Source organism: Mobula birostris, chromosome 29 (genome assembly GCF_030028105.1).
Source record: "Mobula birostris isolate sMobBir1 chromosome 29, sMobBir1.hap1, whole genome shotgun sequence".
Taxonomy (NCBI): domain Eukaryota; kingdom Metazoa; phylum Chordata; class Chondrichthyes; order Myliobatiformes; family Myliobatidae; genus Mobula; species Mobula birostris.
In genome coordinates, this window is record NC_092398.1 from 6,736,340 (window position 1) to 6,763,372 (window position 27,033).

General features: G+C 43.0%; 1 protein-coding gene across 2 annotated transcripts in view; it reads right to left on the reverse strand.

Moving 5' to 3' along the window:
* Positions 1-3,420: 3,420 nt before the first annotated feature.
* The window catches only part of LOC140190076 (discoidin, CUB and LCCL domain-containing protein 1), a 195,242-nt gene continuing 171,629 nt past the window's right edge, over positions 3,421-27,033 (reverse strand). Inside the window, exons 12-15 of one of the 2 annotated variants that reach the window (XM_072246541.1) lie at positions 20,735-20,825; positions 14,846-14,883; positions 10,466-10,591; positions 3,421-4,538 (exon numbers count right to left, since the gene is read on the reverse strand). In XM_072246541.1, coding sequence (XP_072102642.1) covers positions 4,258-4,538; positions 10,466-10,591; positions 14,846-14,883; positions 20,735-20,825 — 536 coding nt within the window. In that variant the 3' untranslated portion in view covers positions 3,421-4,257. The remainder of the gene's footprint in view (positions 4,539-10,465; positions 10,592-14,845; positions 14,884-20,734; positions 20,826-27,033) is intronic. The other variant, XM_072246542.1, reaches the window with a different exon arrangement.

Here is a 27,033-nt window from a genome sequence, read left to right on the forward strand (position 1 = left end):
GTTGATGGGGGGGTCAGAGGTTCAGGGAGGGAGGGTGTTGATTTGACGGTGGTGATAGCAGGCTCGGTCTGGGGTGGGAGAGTCGATGGGGGTGAGAGTCTGAGGCTGGGGGGGAGGTCGGAGGATTGATGGGGGGGTCAGAGGTTTGGGGAGCGAGGGTGTTGATTTGATGGCGGTGATGGTAGGCTCGGTTTGGGGTGAGAGGGTCTTCTCACCCTCAGGCAGCAAGGGGGGGGGATGTCAGAGGAAGTGGAGACCTCGCTCTCCCCCCACCACCACAGGGTTAACAACGGTTACTGGTCAAAAAAAATGTGTTACAGAAACAGCAATGAAGAATCCTTCTATACCTGTGTGCAACTGGACAGGTGGAGATTGAAGACCTTCATTGCTGCCCTAAACACCAGTGGCGTAATGGGCAGTAAGCAAATGGACTTTAGGAAGGTGCAGGCTCACCACTCCTCACTGCACATAAATGGCACCTCCATTAGGAGAATTAGCAATAAAAAAGTGCACTCAACAGACAATCTCAGCTGGTCCCTCAACACCAACTCTTTGGTAAAGAGAGCACAGCAGCACCTCCACTTCCCGAGGAGACTGAGGCAAGTAAGCCACCCCCATTCTCACCAACCTTTACAGGAGCCCCATTGAGAGTGGTTTGACTAGCTGCGTCGTGGTCTGGTACGGAAACTGCAAGACCCTCCAAAGGCTTGTAAAGACTGCTGAGTGGACCATCGGATTCTTTCTTCCACCCATCCGAGGTGCTTATCAGGAGCACTGCGTACGCAGGGCCCTTAACATTGTCAATGATCCTTCCCGCAATCTCTTTGACCCCCTACCATCAAGCAGGAAGTACCATAGCATTACGAAAAGGACTGTTCGAGTGGGAACCAGCTTCTCCCCCCAGTCTGTGAGACGACTGAACTTCCCGCCACCATCATGTCTCATCACATATGAAGTGCCGGTAGCGTTATACTGTTTACTTTTTAACTTTGTCGTAAATGCACCTCATGCTAAATATCAATCTTCTGGAATATATTTTATTATTTGTTCATTTATTTGAGGTAATATTACTTTATGCCAAAGGTGGAGTAAGGCACCCCTTCCCTATGAGTCTGCAGGTCACTCTTGGGCAAGGTGCTGCATCTGATGACAATCAGGGTCATGTGAAGTCGTGGGAGCAGGTGGTGGATGGCCGTATGAGCTGCTGGTGCATATCACAAGTCCTGGTTATGTGACCACTGACACCAGGCAGACAGTCTCTGAAGTGTATTAATAATGGCTGGGGTCATTCGTCTTGTAAAGACACTGCCTAGAAGATGGCGATGGCAAAGCACTTCTGTAGAAAAATTTCCCAAGGACAATCATGGTCACGGAAAGACCATGATTGCCCACATCATATGATGATGAATATTACTGTATGTGTTGTGTGTGAGTTATATATCAATCTGTGTTGTGCACCCCTGGTCCAGAGGAACTTCATTTCGTTTGGTGGTATACATGTATTGCAATAAACTTGAACTTGAAGCTTCAGTTTCTGTAGCATTAACTGTTGACATTTATAACTAGTATAAAACACATTTTTGATAAAATACTTACTGACCTGTGATTATTACATATTATTTTAATTCAGGCACCTCCCCCCTCCTCAGTCCTGAAGAAGGGTCTCGGGCCGAAATGTCGATTGTTTACTCTCTTCCATAGGTGCTGCCTGGCCTGCTGAGTTCCTCCAGCATTTTGTGTGTGTGACTTTGGGTTTTCTTGTGTTTATTATTTCCCCATAACAACAAGCTGGTGATAATAAACCTTGATTCTGAAATTCCTGGCAGGTACATTTACCTGTTGCTATATAGATTGCTTATTTATAAGGATAGCAATTGAAACTAATAATAATAGTACCCAATTACACAATACTTCTCAATATACAATATATGATACATAAAGTATATATTTGCAATAAACAATTTCAAATAATGTTGGCTTCCAAGTATGTTCACTTCTGATAATTTTTGTCAGATAACTTTAGCAATTATATAAAGGCCTCTGCAGGATGCAGGAAAACATACTGCCCGTAAAGCTGCTGGTGTTTAGATCAACAATGAAGTTCCTCCATCTCTGGCAGTGTTCAGGGCTTCCTTAATTGAGTCAGTTGCTTAATTTTCACTACTGTCAGTCATGCAAGTCCTGGGTAGAGACTCAGGAATACCAGTTGCACTCAGATGTAGACAGATTCTTTATTGCTGTTTCCGTAACAATTTTGTTCGACAAGTCAGGGTTGTTAGCCCCCGAACCTAGAGGACTGGTGGACCACTTTTGGTCTGGCCTCTGCCTTTTGACCTGTTTTGCCTGGGTGACCCTACCAACAGCCAAAGCATGAAGCTCTGGCTCCAGCCAACATCACTCTCTGGGTCACTGAGGCACGCAAGTCTCCAAACCCAACAACAAGGTTGTGGTCCTTGGAGAGCAGGAAAATGTATACGGAAATAAACATTTCTGGCTTATTGTTGGTACCTAATTACACTTGAACTAACTGACGTGCCAGGACGAGATAAGAATCAACCCCATAGCCCTATGTCTGGAGTCAGAAGTTTAGGCCTGACTAAGTAAAGTTAGGGTGGCATGGTAGCATAGTGGCTGGCACAATGCTTTGCAGTACCAGTGACATGGGTTCGATTCCCACTGCTGCCTGTCAGGAGCTTGTACGTTCTCCCCATGACCAGTTTCTTCCTACAGTCCAAAGACGTACTGGTTGGGGGGTTAATTGGTCATTGTAAATTGTCCCGTGACTAGGCTGGGATTAAACTCTGGATTGCTGGGCAGTGCGGTACAAAGGGCCAGAGAGCCTATTCCACTCTAACCCGAGTTTGACACCTTCATTTCCGTCAGTCTCAAGTCAGCTGTTCCAGAAAATGGATAAATAATAAAGAAACACTCTTCCCCACTGGAGGTTGTCCAGCTTCTCTTATCCAAGATGACATAGGGACCATGCGATTTTGGAAGAATTTCTAAAAGTAAATGTACATTAGGTGGCCTCTTGATTAGGTACCCTTAGCTTAATATACAGGGTTGTAAAAGTTTAGCATTCTCTACCTGAATGCTGTGAATGATCTATCAGTATACTTAAGGACAATATCAATAAGTTATCAATGGATCTGTGGGAAGGTGGCCTAGTGTGCAGAATGGGCCAGGAGGTCAAGTATTCTGCCCTTGCTTTTAATCCTTTTAATCTGAGGTTAAATGTGCTGTACTTTCAAGACTTCCTTCCAAGAGGGCCCCAACCTTGTTATGGTTTGGAGGCTTGCATGCTTCAATGACCTGGAGAGCTATATTGGCTGGAGGCAGGGCTTTATGCTTTGGCTCTTGGTAGAGTTACCCATACCAAACAGGTCAAAGGGTAGAGGCCAGATGAAGTGTGGTTCACCAGTCCGTCAGATTCGGGGGTTCAACTTAGGGCTAACAACCTTGACGGGTAAAACAAAATTGCTACAGAAACAGCAACGTTTATGTGGCCAAGGACAGACAGATGGAGGACCTTCATTGCTGCCCTAAATGCCAGCAGCCTAATGGGCAGTAAATAAATACTCCCAGACTTCAAGAGGTCCAAATCCTATCACTTTGAGCAATAGAACAAGGTTAAACAGAAACTTAGATTCTGCATTTTATTAATACAAATCATTTAATTACCATTTAGATAATCCAGCAGTTTTTTGGTAGCAAAAAAAAATTCTGTAACAGATATGGATAGCAGTTAATGCAATGTAACTATCCAATCCTATTTTAAGAAGTGCTTTTATATAATATTTTAAAAAATACATTAAATAGAGGTTGCAAAAACTTTCCTTATTGGAGACAGCATTGCATTTATAGAGTTCAAAGCTTTCACAGTGGTTTGAATGTAATCATGCAGTCTGCTTGCTCTGGATCTACTGCCAGAGACAACGGTTTGCCCCCAATTCATGTCCTTTAAACCTGACTGCATAAATATTGCTGTATTGTCAACTTCCTTCATTGCTCGGGAACGTGATGTAGGTTTTAAAACCTACGCATGCCGATTATTCACAAGTCATAGTGCTTAATGGTACACCAGCATCACAGAATCATCAGACATTGATGACTTTCTTTTGATGTAACTTGCTTTCCATTCTGTCTTTCCTAGTTGGTTGGGCTGCTTCATGCCCACCTTGTTGATGGTTCAGTTCACGACACAGATCAGTTTAATGGTCAGGTGAGTGTTGCAAAGCACTGGACATACCAAGGCTTTTAAAGTGTTTCTTGCACAGGCGGGATAACCTTTACTATGCAGACATTTTTCTTTGTGGATGTTTCTGCCTCTGCACTTGGTTCAACAAACGGAGTCGCATATTCTGGTTCCTGGTTCAGAAATGGTTCAGCGTACTCGTGGTGCTTGCATGAGAATGGAACGTCATAGTGACTCACAACAAGCGGAATGGTGTAACCGTCGTCATTTGGAGGTTTGAATGTCGATGAGGCCTTTTGGGCTGTAATTCCACCCTGAAGAATGTCTGGTTCTGCATAATCTACTGGAACAATTGTGCAAAGACAGTCGTATGTTAAACAATCAAATACTTAGTGTTTGTACGTTAGTCTACAATAGTGACTCACAGGACAAACTCATTTGGCCCTTCGTATTTGTTGGAAACCACTGTTTTTTTAAAAAAAATACTTTTTATAAGATTTGTACTTTTTAACAAACATATTTTTCACACACTGGCAGAAAGCGGTATAGCAGCTAAACTAATGGTTTATCACCTTTCTCATTTTTCATTGGCCAAGTATCAGCACATTACCCACGTGATGAATTGTTTTACCTATGTAGTCTACTAGTAAGTTTATTTCTATCTAAGGAATGCCTTATGGCTTCTCTATAAAAGTGATGGGTTTTTCAGAGATGCTTTCTTGGCCTCTTTTCTGTCTTTAGTCTTTGCATCCATTCACCTCTCAGCATCATTTCTCTGCTCGTTATATGTTTGTATTTTAAAATAAACTGAAATCTTACAATGAAGACTACTCGTCATTCCTGACTCCTGGAACACAGAAGAGTACAGCACAGGAACGGGCCATTCGGCCCACAATTTGTTCCAAACCAGCTAAAAAGCAAATCAAAAACACCCAGACACTAATCCCTCCTACCTACACAATGTACATATCCCTCCATCTTCCCTATATCCATGTGTCTATCCAAACACCTCTTAAAAGCCTCTAATGTATTTCCCTCTAACACCATACCAGGCAGCACATTCCAGGCATTCATGACTCTCTGAGTAAAAAACTTGCTCCTCACATCACACTTGAACCTGCACCCTCTAACTGTAAATGCATGCCCTCTGGATTTAGACATTTCAACCCTGGGTAGAAGATACTCCCTGTCTATTCTATCCATCCTTTCATCATCTTAGAAACCTTTATCAGATCGCCTACCACCTCAGCTGCTCGGAAAAAAACAAACAACCCATTTATCCAGCATTTCATGATAGCACATGCCCTGTAAACCAGGCAGTATCCTGGTAAGCCTCTTCTGCACTCTCTCCAAAGCCTCAACACCCCTCCTATAGTGGGACAATCAGAACTGTAGGCAATACTCAAGACACAACCTGCCCCGCAGAAAGCCGGGTTGGCTGTCCCAAATTAGGGCATGCATTTCCAAATGCAAAGAACCCTAAGGATCAGAAAATAAACAGAGACCCAACATATCTAAACTGGCTTCAGGTAATTCTGAAAATGAAGCACTACCTGTGGCCTAGAAGTATAAGAGATATGACCAATCTGAAGCATCATTTATTAGGAATATGTTTTGTGCTTATATCAAAGTTAAAAGTAAATTTATTATCGAAGTTTGTATATGTCGCTATATAGAACCCTGAGATTCGTTTTCTTGTGGGCATTTGCTATAAATACAAGAAGCAGGATGGACAGGCAACCACTACAAAAAACAACAAACTGTGCGAATACAAAAATAAAGAAAAAGGAATAAATAAGCAATAAGTATCGAGAACGTGAGATGTAGAGTCCTTGAAAGTGAGTCTATAGGTTGTGGGAACATTTCAGTGTAAGAAGTTGAGTGAGGTTCTCCCCTCTGGTTCAAGTATACAATGGTTGAGGGGTAATAACTGTACCTGAATCTGGTGGTGCGGGTCCTGAGGCTCCTGTATCTCCTTCCTGATGGCAGCAGTGAGAAGAGAGTATGGCCTGGGTGGTGGGGGTCCCTGATGATGGATGCTACTTTCCTGTGGCAGTGCCCTGTGTAGTTGTGCTCAATGGTGGGGGAGGACTTTAAATATGATGGAGTGGACTATCCACTGTTGTATATTTAATATTTAAGTTATACTGTAAATACATTGTTTGATTAAGCATTCGTTGTTGTTTATATAATTCATTATGGTTATATGAACAAAGTAATTGAATGGTATATGTCAGCACATCACCATGTCTTATTTGTGCAGCTCACTACAAGTAAAACTAAGAATGTACACAAGTTATTCCTGGCTCTGTGTTTTCCTTTCAATTAGTTTTTTTTTGATATTTTGGAATTGCAAAACATAACAGTGGCGATGAGGAAGTTTTAAGCAAACCTGAGACGACTGCATACCCATTGAATCACAGCAAGATGTTCGAGTTAAAAAAGAGGCAAGAAGCAGACAAATTCACCAGGTGATAATAATCATAAATTTAAATAAAGAGCAGAAATGGCTGGCTACATTGGAAAGATAGACATGTTCAATTGCACAAGAGATAACTGGAATATGCATAAAGAACAAATTGAGCAGTATTCTGAGGCAAATGAAATAGCCAATGAGAAGTGAATGCTAATTTTGCTGAGTGCATTGGATTTAAAGGTATACAGTTTGCTTAGAAGTTTGACTGCTCCAACCAAACTAGCTGAAATGAGCTTTGTGGATATCATGAAAGTAATGCAGGAACATTTAGAACCAAATCCATTGTCGATAGCAGAACACTTTGGGTTTCATAAGCAGAATCAAAAGGAACGGGAGTACATTTCAGTGCATGTGACTGAATTAAAGAGATTGTCTGAGTATTGCAAGTTCAATGATAGGCTTCATACTTCACTGAGAGATCATTTAGTTTGTGGAATCTTAGAAGAAGGCATTCAAAAACTGCTCCTGACTGAAGCACAAATGACATTTAAAAGAACAGTTGAAATAACTGTCATTGGAAACCGCAGACAGATGCAATTGAGTTGCAGTCAGGAATGAAAGTAAGCATGAACAAAATTGTAATGTCTAAACAGAAACCTGCCTGGCTGAACAAAATTGTGTTACAGTTGTGGCATGGGCTCACATCCACCAAACCAATGCAGGTTTTAAGTGAAGGAGAGGGAGGGAATGTCGACTCAGACCATGAGAGGCCTGCATCAGGCATTTTCATGCCTTACAAGACGCAGATTGGAAGTCTGTGTGGGGCGCCACTCCTCACACAGACACTAGAGCAATGTGTGGTTAGGTGCCTTGCTCAAGGACACAAACATGCTGCCACAGCTGAGGTTGGAACTAGCGATCTTCAAATCACTAGATGAACACCTTAACCACTTGGCCACGTGCCCAACACAAACTTCCAGAAAATGCAACCAAGTAAAACACACACAAAAGGCATGCCAAGCTAAAACAAATAAATGGGACTGCACGAGGAGGAGAAAAATATAAAAAGTCAAGTTGCAGTTTCAGAAAGAGCACCAATCTGTACACAGTTGATGAAAAAATCTGATAATGATGAAAGTAATGCAGATCTGAGTAGCCTTGAGATTTACATTGTGAAAACTAACAATAGACAAGCAATATGGTTTACAACAGAACAGAATGGCAAATTAATTGAAATGGAATTGGTATCTGGCTTGGCTGTTTCAGTCATTCCACAAAATGAGTTTGAATGGCATTTAAAAGATACTGAACAGAAGCCTGCAGATATCCAACTAAGAACTTATACTGGAGAAAGATAATTCCTGTGGGAATGACCTTTTTGACAGTGAACTACAACAACCAACAAACCACATTGGGTTTACTTGTGGTAAAAACAGGAGGATCAGCTTTGTACGACCATGATTGGCAGAGACAACTACAACTTGATTGGAGATCCATCACCAATTGCATGCCTTATTCCCTGCAGGAGGGGCAACAAAGCGAATATAGAAAGGTACTAGATGATGCCACAGCAATGTTTAAGGATGACATTGGAAAACTCAAACATAACATGAGTAAAATGATTTTAAATGAAAATCCTTTTACAAAGCCCATCTGGTCCCTTAAACCATTCGTGATAACGTAGCCAGTGAGCTAGATTGAAGGAATTCTGTTCCAAAGGTTGCGTGGAGCCCATGGACAACAACAGTGGTCCCAATGGCCAAGAGGAATGGGTCTGTCAGGGTTTGTGATGATTTTTTGGTCATGATCAACTCACTTCTAAAAGTAGATCAATACCCTCTCCCCAGGATAGTGAATATCTTTGTAATCCTCTCTGCAGGAAAACACTTAAGCAAAGTGGACTTAGCTGAGACCTATCTACAGACAGAGATGGAAGAAGAATCCGAAGTGTTTCTCACCATAAACACTCATGCAAGGCTTTATCGCTATAATAGGCCTATTTTTGTAGTAGCATCTGCACCTGCACTCTGGCAGACTAGGAGCTGCAAGGCTGCCCCACATTGTTGCTGGCAAGCATGACAAGGAACATCTCCAAAATCCCCAAAAAAGCATTAAAAAGCTTAGAAGATATGGGTTCAGAGCACGATGCAACAAGTGTGAATTCTTTCAACAACACTCCAGCGCTAAGCACTCCACCGTGTGGTAAAAACTGCCCAGCGGATTATCGGCACCCAATTGCCCACCATTGAGAATATCTACCATAAACACTGCCTGGGCAGGGTGAAAAGCATTATCAAGGATGCATCTCACCCTAACCATGGACTTCTTACTCTCCTCCCATCTGGTAGGTGCTACAGGAGCCTCCGTTCCCGCACCAGCAGGCACAGGAAGAGCTTCTTCCCTGAGGCTGTGACCCTGCTGAACCTCACATCACAACACTAAGCAGTATTGCACCCATTTTGTACTGTCTCAGTACTTCTATATTTGTGTGCTGTAGCACTTACTTTTTATTCACAGTTATTTTGCAAATAACACTATTCTTTGCACTTCTGGTTAGATGCTAACTGTATTTCATTGACTTTGTATTTGTACTCGGCACAATGACAATACAGTTGAATCTAATCTAATCTAATCAAAGCATCACTTATTGTGGTCACACCATTGATGCACAAGAATTACAGGACTGATGAAGGGTCTCAGCCTGAAATGTCAACTGTTTACTCGTTTCCACAGCTGCTGCCTGGCCTGCTGAGTTCCTCCAGCATTTTGTGTGTGTTGCTTTGGATTCTTACAACCAGTGCACATCATAACTGAATAGGAAAAGATGGCCGTGACATACTGAGGATAACTCCACTCCCTTTAATTAATTTATTTTTAAAATTCTATTTAAAGATGCAGCACGGTAACAGGCCCTTAAGTACTCAAAAGATGAACTGTAGCTAGAATAAACCACCAATATCTGGTCCTGGTCCAACTATTTAGAGACCATGGCCATGAAAGTGCCATGCACCTCCACTTCCTCAAAAGGCTAAAGAAATTTAGCATGTTCCCATTGACCCTGACCAATTTTGATAGATACACATAGAACATTACAGCATGGTATAGGCCCTTCGGCCCGCAATGTTACACTGACCTTTTTAACCTACTCTGTGATCAATTTAACTCTTCCCTCCTACATAGCCCTCAATTTTTCTATCATCCCTTGGCCTATCTAAGATTTTCTTAAAGGTCCCAAATGTATCTGTATCTGCCACCACCCTGGCAGCATGTTCCACACACCCACTCATCTTGTGTAAAAGAATTTACCTCTGACATAAGACCATAAGACATAGAAGCAGAATTAGATCATTCAACCTAACAAGTCTGCTCCAACATTTCATCATGGTTGATCCATTTCCCTCTCAACTCCAATATCCTTCTTTGTCTCTGTAACCTTTCACACCCAGACTAATCAAGGACCTATCAACCTCCACCTTAAATATACCCAATGGCTCGACCTACGCAGCCACCTGTGGCAATGAATTTCACAGATTCACCACTCTCTGGCTAAAGAAACTCCTCCTAATTTCCATTCTAAATAGATGCCCCTCAATTTTGAAATTGTGCCTTCTGGTCCTAGACTACCCTACCAAAGGAAACATCCAATTCATATCCACTCTATCCAGGCCTTTCAGCATTCGATAGGTTTCAATGAGATCCTCCCTCATTCTAACAAGTTCCAGCGAATACAGTACCAGAGCCATCAAAAGCCGCTCATATGACAAGCCCTTCATTCCCTTTATTTTCTTCAAATCACCTGAGTGTCGGAGAGAGTTCTAATTGATTATTTATTGATTGGGTGATAGATCCGTTACCTGACAAGGTGTTTCCAGTGATGCTCCTGCATGAGCCCTCTTCACTGGTGAAGGTGATGATATCTGACTCAGTTGGCTGCAGTTGACTCCTGTGACAGTTCTGCCCTTTCACTGACGTATCACAAACTGAAGAAAGAACAAAGAGACGTATAAACAGCCTTGGTAGTTTTTCACTTGGTATTTTCAACACCCCAGACATGCCTTGTTCTCACTGCTACCATCAGGGAGGAGGTACAGAAGCCTGAAGGCACACACTCAATGATTCAGGAACAGCTTCTTCCCCTCTGCCACCCGATTTCTAATTGGACATTGAACCCATGAACACTACCTCAATACTTTTTTTCTCTTTTTTTGCACTACTTATTTAACTCTTTAAATATATTTATATACTTCTTACCGTAAGTATGTATATGTGGCCAAGTGTCTAAGGTGTTCATCTAGTGATTCGAAGGTCACTAGTTCGAGCCTTGGCTGAGGCAGTGTGTTGTGTCCTTGAGCAAGGCACTTAACCACACATTGCTCTGCGACGACACCGGTGCCAAGCTGTATGGGTCCTAATGCCCTTCCCTTGGACAACATCGGTGTCGTGGAGAGGGGAGACTTGCAGCATGGGCAACTGCTGGTCTTCCATACAACCTTGCCCAGGCCTGCGCCCTGGAGAGTGAAGACTTTCCAGGTGTAGATCCATGGTCTCGCAAGGCTAACGGATGCCTTAGATGTATTGCAATGTACAGTATAAAGATGTTGGTAGGTTAATTGGTCATTGTAAAGGTTCCTGTGATTAGGCTAGGGTTAAATTGGCCGACTGCTGTGTGGCGTGGCTCGAAGGGCTGAAAGAGCCTGTTTCACATTGCATTTCAATAAAATTAAAAAAAAATGTTCTGCTGCCACGTAATAACAAATTTCACGACATATGCTGGTGATATTAAACCTGATTCTGGACTTTTATGCAGTTCAGTCCGATGATGGGCACTTCAAAACGGCTCTAGTGGCTGTGAAATGCAGAGGCCAAGACCACTGTAGGGGGCAGCACCTCATCATTCATCTGGACACCTTACCGTCACCAGAGGCAGCACGTTTAACAGTGTCAGCCTCCAGCGTTGCCATTCATTTGTACTGGCACTGGAAATTTTACGGTCACCATTTACAGCACGTTGGGATCCACGTGATGCTTTCATTCCAGTCCCACACATGGACAGTGAATGCGCACAGTTCCACAGCACCCAACTGTTCCCACAACCCCTATAGGGACCCCCTTTCAAGGACTCTTCATCTCACGTTCTCGATATTTACTGCTGATTAATTTATTATTATATTCTCTTCGTATTTGCAAAGTTTGTTGTCTTTTGCATATCAGTTGTTTGTCTTGTCATGTGTGGTCTTTCATTGATTCTATTGCGCTTCTGTGAATGCCTGCAAAAAATGAATCCCTGGGTTGCATATGGGTGACATATATGTAACTCCCTTCTCTTCCCTCTCACTGTTCAACATCCAGCACACTGCTAGTGTCTTCCACAGTGAAAACTGATGCAAAATACTCACTTAGTTCCTCTGCCATCTCCTCGTCCCCCATTATTACTTCTCCGACCTCATTTTCTAGCAGTCCTATATCCACTCTCATCTCTTTTTTATTTTTTACATACTTGAAAAAGCTTTTACTATCTACTTTGACATTGCTTGCTAGCTTGCTTTAATATTTTATCTTTTCCCTCCTAATGATTCTTTTAGTTGTTCTCTGTAGGGTTTTAAAATCTTCCCGATCCTCCCTCGTCCCGCTAATTTTTGCTTTATTGTATACCCTCTCTTTTGCTTTTACATTAACTTTGACTTCCCTTGTCAGCCATGGTTGTACTGCTTTGCCATTTGAGTATTTCTTTGTTTTTGGAATACATCAATCCTGCACCTTCCTTATTTTTCCCAGAAACTCATGCCATTACTGCTCTGCTGTCATCCCTGCCAGCATCTCCTTCCAATTTACTTTGGCCAGCTCCTCTCTCATACCACTGTAATTTCCTTTACTCCACTGAAATACTGCTACATCAGATTTTACTTTACCTCTGTCAAATTTCAAGTTGAACTCAGTCATATTGTGATCATTGTCTCCTAAGGGTTCTTTTACCTTAAGCTCCCTAATCACCTCTGGTTCATTACGTAACAATATATATGTACTTTGATAATAAATTTACTTCGAAATTTGAAACCAGACATCACAGATGCCAGATTGCTCATTGCCATCATCATTATGTGTCGTGCCATATGACATAGGCAATGATGGTCTCATGACCATGATTGTTCTTGGCAATTCTTTCTACAGAGATGGCTTGTCATTGCCTTCTTCTGGGCAGCGTCTTTACAAGACCATGGAATAAAGGAAGGAGGCGTGGAACTAGAGAGAGGTGAAAATGATGGGCAGGCCGTGAGGGTGGGGAGGGGTAAGGGAGGGGTCACGGGGATACCATCAGGTTGGAGACAGAATATGAGGTGTTACTCCTCCAGGGATGCACCTGGCTTCAACATGGCAGTAGAGGAGGCCGTGGATGGATACGTCAGTGTGGGAGTGGGAAGTTGACTGAAAATGGTTTCCACCAGGCTTTTGCAGTGGACACCACAAGAGTCCACAACCTGCTTGACCTTTCCAGCCCTGATGAAGGGTCTTGGACTGAAACGTCCATTAAGTTCAAGTTCAGTTTATTGTCATTCAACTGTACACATGTACACTGCCAAATGAAACAACGTTCTTCCAGATCAAGGTGTATAATACAGTACATATAACACACACAAGACAAATAAATTAACAAATAATAAGATGCATTTATGAGACAAGCTAAAGAGTAAACAGTATAATGCTACTGGTGCTTCATATGTGATGAGACCTGGGTGGTGGCAGGGAGTTCTATAGTCATCAGACCTGGGGAGAAGCTGTTTCCCATCCCATCCTAACAGTTCTTGTCCTAATGCTGTGGTACCTCCTGTCTGACGGTGGAGGGGGAGGGGGTCAAAGAGATTGTTGGATGGATGGGAAGGATTCTTGACAATGCTAAGGGCCTGGAGTATGCAGTGCTCCTGATAAGTGTCTCTAATGGGTACAGCAGAGATGCCGATGATCCCCTCAGTGGTCCTCGCAAATCCTTTGTAGGGTCTTGCGGTCGGATAGATGCCTTGCAATTCCTGTAGCAGCTGGTGACACTCTTGACGGTGCCCCTGTAAAAATTGGCTAAAATGGAGGGATGGGTGGGATGGGTCAGCTTCTCTTGCCACAATCTCCTCAAGAAGTGCTGCTGTGCTTTCTTCACCAAAAGGGTGGCGTTGAGAGACCAGGTGAGATTGTCCACTATGTGCAAACCCAGAAACTTGGTGCTCCTAACTCTGTCCACGGAGGAGCTGTGTACGCGCAGTGAGAAGTGGTCAGCCTGTACTTTCTTAAAATCCACGATCACCTCTTTGTTCTTGTCCACATTAAGACAAGAATGCTCTCACCATTCCACCAGCCAGTCTACCTCCTCTCTGCATGCTGCCTCATCGTCGTCGTCCATGAGGCCAGCCACTGCTGTGTCATCAGCGAACTTGATGATGCAACTTGATGTGGATCTAGCAGAGCAGCTAGTTTCCTTCATACGCGCTACCCGATCTGCTGAGTTCCTCCAGCATTTTGTTTGTGCTTATCACGTTAGGGAAAGTTTTAGGATTCAGTCATTGGCAAACATGATAAAGAAAGGGAAAGAACGAGGCGTGACCTTGTCGGAAAAATCAACATGCTTCCAGAAACATCTTAAAAGGAAAAGTGTAACAAAAGTTAACATGAGCCTTTACAGACCAAGAGAAATTATACTGGGAATAAGAATAGAGAAATTAAATAATATCTTGTAAGTTAGCAAATAACACAAAAAGGGTCTCCCAAAAATAATGAAGAACAACATGCATCGAGTGGGTAAAAAAAAAGGTAAATTTTATAATCAATGTACCTAATGTATATGTCACCATATATAACCCCGAGATTCATTTTTCTGTGGGCATACTCAGCAAATCTATAGAATAGTAACTATAACAGGATCAATGAAAGATCAACCAGAGTGCGGAAGACAACAAACTGTGCAAATGCAAATATAAATAAATAGCAATAAATAATGAGAACATGAGATAATGAGATAAAGAGTTCTTAAAGTGAGATCAATGGTTGTGGGAAACAAAGAAATTAGCATAGGTGAGGCAAAACGATAGAATGCAGAAATTAATGGGGCTGAAAGCTAATGAATCCTCAGAAGTTGAAGATGTTTTGGGGCAGATTTTTAAAATTTGGTCAGGGAGGGGGTACAGATTACTTAAAGTATGAAAAGGTATCCAATGTTTTCAGACATTGAAGTTAAGAACAAAATAACTCACCTTTTAGGGATGAACAGTGCATCCTTTTTCCAGATTTCCTACAAACAATAAAATGTCAAAAATAAATATTCCTATACAACACAAGACATCATATATATTAGACAAATCAATATTTGGAGTAATGAAACAGAATATACACTTAGTAGCAATGTTATCAGGTACACCTCTACAACTGCAGACATGGTCAAGAGGTTCAGTTGTTGTTCAGACCAAATATCAGAATGGGGAAGAAATGTGATCTAAGTGACTTTGACCTTGGAATGATTGTTGGTGCTAGACAGGATGGCTGATTTGGGATTTTCACAAACAATAGTCTCTAGAGTTTACAGAGATTCCTTAAAGGTTAATTTACAGATTTAGTCAGTGGTGAGGAAGTCAAATGTGATGTTAGCATTAATTTCATAAGGACTAGAATATAAAAGCAAGGATGTACTGTCATAAAGCACTGGTGAGGCCACAATTGGAGTATTGTGAGCAATTTTGGGCCCCCTATTTAAGAAAGGAATTGCTGTCATTGTAGAGGGTTCAAAGGAGGTTCACGAAAATGACGCCAGGATTGAAAGGCTTGTCATACAAGGAGTGTTTGATGGCTCTGGGCCTCTACTCACTGGAATTCAGAAGAGCAAGGGGTGACCTCATTGAAACATATCGAATGTTGAAAGGACTCGGTAGAGTGGATGTGGAAAGGATGTTTTCTAAGGTGGGGGAGTCTAAGACCATAGGGCACAGCCTCAGAATAGAGGGACGTCCTTTCAGAATGCCCTATTTATGGTGAGGACCTACAGGTACCTGGGGGTGCACCTGGATGACAGACTTGAGTGGAGCACCAACACAGAGGCTGTGTACAAGAAGGGCCAGAGTCACCTCTACTTCCTGAGGATACTGAGGTCCTTTGGAGTATGCAGGCCTCTCCTTCACATGTTCTACCTGTCTGTCGTCGCCAGCACAATCTTCTATGCAGTGGTGTGCTGGGGCAATGGCATCAACATGGGTGATGCCAACAGGCTCAATAAACTGATTAGAAAGTCTGGCTCTGTTATAGGAGTCAAACTGGACACACTGGAGGCTGTGGTAGAACAAAGAACCCTACAGAAAACCCTGGCAATTCTGGACAATGATTCTTACCCTCCGCATGCCACCTTGGCTGAACAGAGGAGCACTTTTAGTAATAGACTAAGACAACTGCACTGCTCCAAAGAGTGGTATATGACGCAAACAACAGGAATTCTGCAGATGCTGGAAATTCAAGCAACACACATCAAAGTTGCTGGTGAACGCAGCAGGCCAGGCAGCATCTCTAGGAAGAGGTACAGTCGACGTTTCAGGCCGAGACCCTTCGGTTAGTCCTGACTTTGATGTGTGTTGAGTGGTATATGAGATCATTTTTACCCTCGGCTATTAGACCCTATAATGATCCTACCTATAGCCAGGGAAGTGATGACTCCCTCCTGTTAAGACTGTTTGAGGTAACTTATTTTTTATTCTTTTTTACTTCTCTTATATCTGTGCACTGGTAATGCTACTGTGACACTGTAATTTCCTTCGGGGTCAATATTAACAAGGGCATGAAGGGAGAAGGCAGGAGATTGGGGCTGAGAGGCAAAAATGGATCAGCCATGATGAAATGGTGCAGCAGTCTCAATGGGCTGAATGGCCTAATTCTGATCCAATATCTTATGGTCTTACCCCTGAGGCCTGACATGGCCTTTCTGACAGAAACCTTGAAGCAAGCGGTCATGGTGGAACTGACAGTTCCTTGGGAAGACCGGATTGAGGAGGTGGGAAGACCGGATTGAGGAGGTGTTTGAGTGTAAGAAAGCCAATTACCAGGAGTTGGTACAGCAGGTGCCAGAGTCAGGGGTGGAGGTCACGATGTGAACCTATAGAGGTGGGGCGTAGAGGATTTGCTGGCTGCTCGCCATGCAGATCCTACTTCATTCTTTGCATTATGGGGGCAGCAAAGGAAAGAGCCATCGGGCCCATCACAGAGGCTGCTGAGCGAGCCTCCAGATGGTTATGGATCAAGAGGTGTGACCCATGGACCAGTGCTGCTGGGACACAAGCCAGGGCCTGATCATTCCTGGCTAGGTCACCTGGGCGAGAGTGTCTGATATTGTAAGATCTGAAACAGCTGATGACCCCAGGTTACATCACTGATGATGTATCCCAGTGCATCCTATGATGATGTGTCCCAGTGCATCCTAGGATGTATCTCAGCATCAGTGTCTATTAGAATTTATGATTTATTATAGTCTGATTAATATGCATTCAATCAATAATATGCACAAGTTCAACTACAATAAAAATAAATTTGCATGCTAAGCAAAGGATATTGCACATTCGCTTTCAGGTAACATCAGGTAACAATTGAAGTGATTCTTGACGAGGTTGCAATAAACCATGATTTAGGTGCCAGGCCAAATTGGAAAGGTCTAAAAAGCAAATGAGAAACACCCAAACACTAATCCCTCCTACCTACACAACGTCCATTTCCCTCTGTCTTTCTCACTTCCATGTGCCTATCCAAATGTCTCTTAAAGACCTCTATTTGCCTCTATTACCATATCAAGCAGCACGTTCCAGGCATCTACCACTCTGTCAGTAAAAAATTGACCCCCTCACATCCCCCTCTCACCTTCAATACATGCCCTCTGGTATTAGACATTCAAACCCTGGGAAACAGATACTCCCTGTCTACTCTATCCACGCCTCATGGTTTTCTTGAGGTTTCTTTGTTTTGTGGCTGCATGTTAGGAGATGAGTCTCAAGGTTGTATAATGATAATAAAAGTATTTTGAGCTTTGAACTTTAACGTTTTGCATTTAACTTCCACATGTAATATCAAAAAACAGTTAATGGAAACGACTAGGGTTCATCATAACTTACTGGACGTGAGCCAATGCAACTTTTTTAAGCTACCTTCTCAACTAGTAGTTTTGAATGTCCTCACAAATCGAAGAGTAAGGATTTCAGGTTTTGTTCTGTATACATTCTCTGATATTAGGTTGAACCATTGAAAGCACTTTGATCACTGCAGCAAAACCATATTTTTTTTGTTCTAATCGTCTCTTCTAGTAAAAATTGTGTCACATGGATAACTTCATTCATTTCAGCTCTAAAATGATTCCACAACCTATGGTCCCACTTTCAAGCACTTTCATGCTCTCAGTATTATCTATCTATCTATCCATGCACAGTTTGTTTTCTTTTGTACATTGGCCATCTTTTATTCTGGCATTTTCCCCCTTCCTTTCCAGTCCTGAAGAAGGGCCTTCGGCCGAAATGTTGACATTATTCCCCTCTATAGATGCTGCCTGACCTGCCTAGTTCCTCCAGTGTTTTTTGTGTGTTGCTTCGGTTGTTTGTCAGTCTTTGTGTGTAATTTTTCATTGATTCTATTGTATTTCTTTCTTCTGTAAGCACTTGCAGGAAAATGAATTTCAAAGTAGCACAAGTTGACACATAGGCACTTTGATAATAAATTTACTTTGAACTTTTTTTTTGTGAATGCAGCTTCTTTGTTGCCACATGCCTGCGATATTGCTGCAAGTTGATTTTTGCACTTGTGCAGACATAAAACCAGAAGATACAGGAACAGAATTAGGCCATTCGGCCCATCGAGTCCGCTCCGCCATTTTGTCATGGCTGTTCTTGTATGGTAATGTAGTTGGTGGAAACATACATAATTCACAACCACTGACATTGAGTTGGGGCTCACTTTAACAGGCTGGTCTGATGTGATGATGTAATGACGTAAAGGGTTTTTAGCCAGCTTTGAGTTCAGTTTTTTGGTGTTCGGTAAATGAGCTGCTTAGGCTTTTCCGAAACATAAAACACCTCCATTATTTCATTTGCAGAAAGCTACAATTCACTTTCCCTCTTGGCCCCAATCTTCTGCCTTCTTCCCACATTGCTTCATGCCCTGAACAATCAAAACTCTATCAATCTTTGCTTTAAATATACATAAAGACGTGGCCTCCACAGCTATCTGTGGCAATGAATTCCACATATTCACCTCTCTCTGGCTAAAGAAATTTCTCCTCACCTCCATTCTAAGAGGATGCCCCTCCACTCTGAGGCTGTCCCCTCTGGTCCTAGACTCCTCCACCAGGTGTACGTATTTGTGCCTATTGCAATAAACTCGATGACAACTTTGAAATCCTATTTGAATCCAAATATTGTCTTCGTGCAAGAGACTCCCAACGAAGAAACACAAGAGATTCTGCAGATGCCGGGAATCCAGAACAGCACACACAAAATGCAGAAGGAACTCAGCATCAATGGAAATTGGAAATGAATAAACAGCCAAGTTTCGGGCGGAGACACTCTTCAGGACTCCCAGTGAAGTCCATTAGTTCAGTTAATTCTAAGCGTCAAGGTTAATAAGGAAGTCTATTTTATATATATATATATCTTTATAGGCATCTATTAGTCTTGTGAGACCTTGGATTTGCGCCTTGGAAGGTTTCCAGGGCGCAGACCTGGGCAAGGTTGTATGGAAGACCGGCAGTTGCCCATGCTGCAAGTCTCTCCTCTCCACGACAATGTTGTCCAAGGGAAGGGCATTAGGACCCATACAGCTTGGCACCGGTGACATCGCAGAGCGATGTGTGGTTAAGTGCCTTGCTCAAGGACACAACACGCTGCCTTAGCCAAGGCTCGAACTAACGACCTTCAGATCACTAGACGAACGCTTTAACCACTTGGCCATGCGCCAACACACATATATATATAGTATATATATGTGAATTACTACTATATATATAAATACATATATATAGTAGTAATTCACATTTTTTCTCTATTATTATGTATTGCATTGTGCTGCTGCTGCAAAGACAACAAATTTCACGACCTACACAACAGGAATTCTGTAGATGCTGGAAATTCAAGCAACACACATCAAAGTTGCTGGTGAACGCAGCAGGCCAGGCAGCATCTTTAGGAAGAGGTACAGTCGATGTTTCGGGCCGAGATCCTTTGTCAGGACTAACTGAAGGAAGAGTTAGTAAGAGATTTAAAAGTGGGAGGGGGAGGGGGAGATCCAAAATGATAGGAGAAGACAGGAGGGGGAGGGATGGAGCCAAGAGCCAGACAGGTGATTGGCAAAAGGGGATATGAGAGGATCATGGGACAGGAAGCCCAGGGAGAAAGACAAGGGGGGGGGGGAACCCAGAGGATGGGCAAGTGGTATAGTCAGAGGGACAGAGGGAGAAAAAGGAGAGAGAGAGAAAGAATGTGTGTATAAAAATAAATAACAGATGGGGTACGAGGGGTATGAAATTTCACGACCTGTGCTGATGATATTAAACCTGATTCTGAAAGTGAAGCTGAAAGGACGTGGTGCCCGAGGAAGAGATTGTACTTGCTACTGGAGCTAGAGAAACCATCAGGGAGATGATAGAATGAGTATGTGACCACAATACTCGTAAAACTTTAGTCACAAATATGGGAGGTAACTGTGTGGAATCTGTTTGATGGTCACAAAATAGTCCAAACCAAATATCCTTCTGTGAAACCTAAAGTTTGATTTCTTCAGCAGACAAGTACACTGATCATCGGTAAGCTGGCTCAATTTTGGTTAGTGTCTGATTAATGTAAAGGTTACATAAAGGTCATCCTGAGTAACAAACGGGATCCATTTTTACAGACCATCTTGAGTCAGTTTTCAAAGTTCAAAGTAATTTGATTATCAAAGTACGCATACGTCACCATTTACAACCCCAAGATTCATTCTCTTGCGGGCACACTCAACAAATCTATAACAGAATAATAACCATAATAGAATCGATTAAAGACCGCACCAACTTGGGTGTTTAACAAGCGTGCAAAAGTGTACGTGTTCATTTATAGAACAGTAAGTTACGACTGCTCGGCAGAGTGACCCACCTTCTCTTCCAGAACAGACACAGTAATAGGAGTGCTGTTGATATTATTACCAGAAAACTAACCGAAATAAGTACCACAATCAAATTTAAACCTGCGAAAGGAAACAAAATTAATTAGTATCCATTTTAATTCTAATGCAATACATCATTCACAAAAGAAGTATGACTTAGATAAACACCAGAAAATCTGCAACACAAACAAAATGCTGGAGAAACTCAGCAGGGCAGGCAGCATCTATGGAAATGAATAAACCGTAGAACTTTCAGACTGACAAACTTCTTCAGGACCGGAAAGGAAGGGGGAAGAGACCAGAATAAAAAGATAGGGGGAGGACGGGAAAGAGGATCGCTAGAAGGTGATAGGTGAAGCCAGGTGGGTGGGAAAGGTAAAAGGCTGGAGAGGAAGGAATCTGATAGGAGAGGGGAGTGGAGAAAGGGAAGGAGGACAGGGACCCAGGAGGGAAGTGACAGAGAGGTTAGAAAAGGGAAGAGGCTAGAGTGGGGAACAGAAGAGTGGAGGGAGAGGGGAGTAATTTTTTTTTTACCAGAAAGAGAGATCTATAATCATGCCATCAGGTTGGAGGCTACCCAAATGGAATATAAGGTGCTGCTCCTTCACTGTAAGGGACAAGAGGAGGCTATGGACCGACATATCTGAATGGGAAGGGGATGAGAATTAAAACTTTGGCCACCTGGAAGTTCTGCTTTTGGCAGATGAAGTGGAGATGCTCGATGATGAGGACCCTCAATTTACACAAGTCTTAGTCAGAGTCACACAGCACAGTATCAGACCCAATTGGCCCCAGCCAAACAAAATGCCCCATTCAATTAAGTCCCATTTACTAGTGTTTGGCTCACATACCTCTAATGCATGGATTCCATGCATTTAAACTTCCAGGGCAGCCTACCATGTGGAACCTTAGCAGAGGCCTGTCTGAAATCCATGTAAGGAGGAGAAGATGGCGGCGCGATGGCAGCGCGCACAGCCTCTCCGGTGGTGATGTTTGTGATCTGTCAAGTAGGGGACCGTGCACAATTCTGATTTGATGGAGACGGACGTGAGAGTACGGAGGAACATCTGGAAAACTTCTGAAATGCCCACTTCGCTGCCGCTGCTACTGTGTGGTAACCGGAATCTCCGGAGCAGAAGGCCCCGAATCCTCGGCTTTGCTTGTTTCAGCAGCTGGGGCGAGGTCGAAGGCGCTCGGCAGAGGATGGCGCTCGGGAGGCTGTATCGGAGGGGCTGGTCAGAGGCTCGAAGTTTTCAGACGGACGGACTCGGTGTCGGCTGTGGTCGGCTGCTTCCAAGGCATTGGCAAGTTGACGGTGCCTGGAGGTTTATGGCAGGGAGTTTCTCCCTTTTGCCGCTGCTATCGGGGACTCAAGAGTCGATCGACTCGGGACTTTGAGACTTTTTTTTACCATGCCCATGGTTTGTTCTTCATCAAATTATGGTATTGCTTTGCACTGCTGTAATTGTATGTTATAATTATGTGGTTCTGTTAGTGTTAGTCTTTGGTTTGTCCTGTTTTCTGTGATATCACTCTGGGGAAACATTGCATCATTTCTTAATGCATGAATGCATTTCAAAATGAGAATAAAAGAGGACTGAGTGTTCTCATAATCTAAATAAGAAAGGATGTGCTTGCATTGGAGAGTTCAGAGGAAGTTTACGAGAACGATTCCGGGAATGAAAGGGTTACCGTATGATGGCTCAGGGCCTGTTATCAGTGGAATACAGCAGAATGAAGGGGGGCTTCCAACTGAAACCTATCGAATGTTGAACGGCCTCAATAGAGTGGATGTGGAGAGGATGTTTCCTTTGGTGGGGGAGTCCAGGACAGAGGGCACAGTGTTGAAACAGGGGGACGTCCATTTAGAACAGAGATGAGGAGTAATTTCTTCAGCCAGAGAGTGGTGAATCTGTGGAATTTGTTGCCACGGGTGGCTGTGGGGGCCAAGTCATTAAGGCAGTGGTTGATAGATTCTTGATTAGTCAGGAGCATGAAGGGAAACGGGGAGAAGGTAGAAGGCTGGGGTTGAGACACCTACCCAAGGATGACCTGCAGGCTAGCAGAGGGAAGGAGCACTTGACACCTTCTTTGGTAGAGACGTATCTCCACCCCGCCACCCAACTAAGCCACTAGGTGGTGCAATTTCACTCTTTGCCCTCCCTGGCTGAGCGAGCTGTCAGGAGAATTGAAAACACAGGAGATTCATATGTTTTAACAAAAAAAAACTCCAGAAAATTCTCCTCCTGTGGGCCTAACTACTCTAAGTCCTTTTCTCTACCCCCACCCCCCCCCCCGCCCCCACTGGGATGAATCTTATTCTTTATAAGGGAAAATAAGATGAATACCATTAAGGCCATCTTTTTTGACCATCAAATAAACATACTGTAAGTCTTAATATACATTAATAAACATATTAAAATATATAAATGCCCAAAAGTGAATGATAGAGCTAGCAAACTACTTCCATTGAAAGTTACAAGCAATGACGTCTTTTGAAATCACAAGGTGCAACTGTGGAAATGAAGAATTTGGAAGGAGAATCTCAGGGTTGTATACCGCAGGCATTCTTTGATAATAAATATACTTTGAATCTTCATTCAGAGCGCCACTTGACACAAGTTATTTGCAAACTGATCACCGTAGTCATAAAACTAATTATCGTGGTCAGAAAACTGCTGATCGTAGTTAGATAGAATGATTAGTTTGTTAAGGTGTACATTAATATAGATAGGTTAAGTTCAAGTTTGGCTTGGGGCCTACCTCTCGAGCACATAGATCTGCGGATAGTGGATCAGTGGCTAACAAGAGTTGAAAGTCATGCCACGCGCCTAATTGATTCTAAAGTTGTTCTGAATAAGGCTTATCCAAGTGCTGACACTTGGGAGGGCTCAAAGGAAGTTCACGAAATGATTTCAGGATTGACCAGCTTGTCATATGAAGATCGTTTGATGGCTCTCGGCCTGTATTCATTAGAATGCAGAAGAATGATGGGTGACCTAATTGAAACCCCAGCTCTGAAACCTATCAAGTATTGAAAGGCCTCAATTCAGTGGATGTGGAGAGGGTGAATCCTATGATGGGGAGTCCAGAACCAGAGGACACAGCCTCAGAACAGAGGGGCATCTTTTTAGAACGGAGATGAGGAGAAATTTCTTTAGTCAGAGAGTGGTGAATCTGTGGAAGTCGTTGCCACAGGTGGCTGTGGAGGCCAAGTCATTGGGTATTTTCAAGGCAGAGATTGAACGACTCTTGATTAGTCGGGGCATGAGGGATACAAGGAGAAGAGAAGAGATTGGGGCTTTGAAGGAAATGGATCAGACATGATGAAATGGCGGAGCAGACTCGATGGGCCTAATTCTGCTCCTGTATCTTGTGGTCTTATGGTCTTATATTCCTGCAATACTGATTAGGTTTACATTAAGTTATTTGAGATGACAACAAAATTTCACAACATCTTTCAGGATTTATTCACAAATCTAATTTTTAATCTGATTTTTAAATGCACCTTCTTACTGTTATTTTGTTTAGACCTCTTTATCCATATGTAGGGGAGGAGAAGATGGCGGCGTGACGCAGCGCGTGCGGCTGCTCCCAGATGATATCGGTATTTGTTAAGTAGATACCGTGCACAATCCTGATTTGATGGAGACAGAGGTGAGAAGCACAGAGGAACATCTGGAGAAACTTCTGAAATGCCTGCTTCGCTGCTGCTGCTACTGTGCGATTGAGAATCTCCGGAGGGGAAGGCCCTAAATCCTCGGCTTTGCCTATTGCCTGTTGCCGGGGTTGGGGTTGAAGCGCGCAGCAGAGATGGTGCTCGGTGCTCGGTGTCGGAGGGCTGGTCGGAGGCTCGAATTTTTCGGACGGACTCAAGAGTCGGCTGTGGTCGGGTGCTTCCAGGGTGCTGCATCGGCAAGTTTGCGGCACTGGAAGCTCATAGCAGGGAGAGTTTTTCTTCCTTCTACCATCTGCGTGAGATGATGGGACTTTCGAGAGACCTTGAGACTTTTTTTTTACCGTGTCCATGGTCTGTTCTTTATCAAATTACAGCATTGTTTTGCACTGTTGTAACTATATGTTATAATTATGTGGTTTTTGTCAGTTTTTTAGTCTTGGTTTGTCTTGTGTTTTTGTCCCTCTAATAGGATTAGCATGGTCAGCAGGGATGAGTTGGGCCAAAGGGCCTGTTTCTGTGCTGTATTTCTCAATAACTTTAGGAGATCTAAATTGAGATATCATTATTGCTACATTCCTTTGCTGTCTCTGGAACCTCCCTAAGTAATTGCTACCAGATGCTGTGTCTTAATTATTGCGTAATTAAGCATAAAGTTGGTTATTTATGTGTAATTATTTTAATTCATAGACCTTCCAATGTTCTCTGGGGCTTCCATCTTCTTGAACTTCTTGTGACCTGTCAGTGATGGTTCATTTCTCTTGTATTCTTTATAACTGGTATTCGTGGAACACACTATCCATGGGATCTTGGTGTAGAGCATGAATTGACATCTGTCTTTCTGGCTTTTCTAAAAGCCCTTAAAATCCTGCATTTCCATCACAACTTTGACATCACCTTCAGAACCAGAATGAGGTTTAATATCACTGGCACATGCTGTGAAATTTGTTGTCTTTGAGGCAGCAGTGCATTGCAATACATGATAATAGAGAGAAAATAAAACTGAGTTACAGTAAGTATATGTTTATTAAATAGTTAAATTGGATAAGCAGGGCAAAAATAAGAAGAAAAAAGTGAAGAAATAGAGTTCATGGGTTCAATGTCCATTCAGAAATCTGATGGCAGAGGGGGGAGAAAAAGCTGTTGAGTGTGTGCCTTTAGGCTCCTGTACCTCCTTCCTGATGGTGGCAATGAGCAGGGGGCGTGTTTTGGGTGATGAGGGTCCTTAATGTCGGATACCTCCTTTCTGAGGCATCGCTCCTCGAAGACGTCCTGGACGCTGGTGAGGCTCGTGCCCCTGATGGAGCTGACTGAGTTTATAACTTTCTGCAGCTTATTTCAATCACCACCCCCCCCCCCCCCACCACTCCATACCAGATGATGACGTAAACAGTTAAAATGCTCTGCACAGTACATCTGTAGAAACTTACAAGTATTTTAGGTGACATCCCAAATCTCCTCAGACTCCGAGTGTAATACAGCCACCGTTGTGCCTTCTTTGTAGCTGCATCAATATATTGGACCCAGGAGAGATCCTCAGAGATATTGACACCAAGGAACTTGAAATTGCTCACTCTTTCCACTTCCAATCCCTCTTATGAGGGCTGGTATGTGTTCCCTTGTCTTACCCTTTCTGAAGTCCACAATTCGTTCTTTTCTCTTTCTGATGTTGAGGGAAAGGTTGTTGCTGTAACATACTTTGCAGCTGATGAAGCAGTTTTTTGAACTGCAGTTAATGCTGTAACGTAGGAAATGTGTCCCACAGACAACAATTTGACAATGACCAACCAACCATCGAGGGCAGAATCTTAGATGGTGACGAGAGGGCGTACAGGAGCGAGATATATCAGTTAGTTAAGTGGTGTCGCAGCAACAACCTTGCTCTCGATATTAGTAAGATCAAAAAACTGATTGTGGACTTCAGGAAGGGTAAGACAAAGGAACACAAACCAATCCTCATAGAGGGATCAGAAGTGGAGAGAGTGAACAATTTCAAGTTTCTGGGTGTCAAGATCTCTGAGGATCTATCCTGGACCCAACATATCGATGTAGCTACAAAGAAAGATAGTGGTTCTATTTCATTTGGGTTTGAAGAGATTTGGTATGTCACCAAAGACACTCGCAAATTTCTACAGATGCACGTGGAGAGCATTCTAACCGGCTGCATCACCATCTGTCGGGGGGTGGGGGGCTACTGCACAGGATCGAAGTAAACTGCAGAGAGTTGTAAACATAGTCGGCTCCATCTTGGGCAGTAGCCACCATTGTATCCAGGACATCTTCGGGGAGTGATGCCTCAGAAAGGCGGCATCCATCATTAAGGACCCACACCACCCAGGACATGCCTTGTTCTCATTGCTGCCATCAGGAGGTACAGAAGCCTGAAGGCACACACTCAATGATTCAGGAACAGCTTCTTCCCCTCTGCCATCTGATTCCTGAATGGACATTGAACTCATGAACACTACCTCATTACTTTTTTATTTCCTATTTTTTTGTCCCACTTATTTAACTACAAATATACATATGTACTGTTGCTGCAAAGTCAACAAATTTCACGACATATGCTGATGATATTACACCTGTTTCTGATTCTCATTCAGACGTGTCACT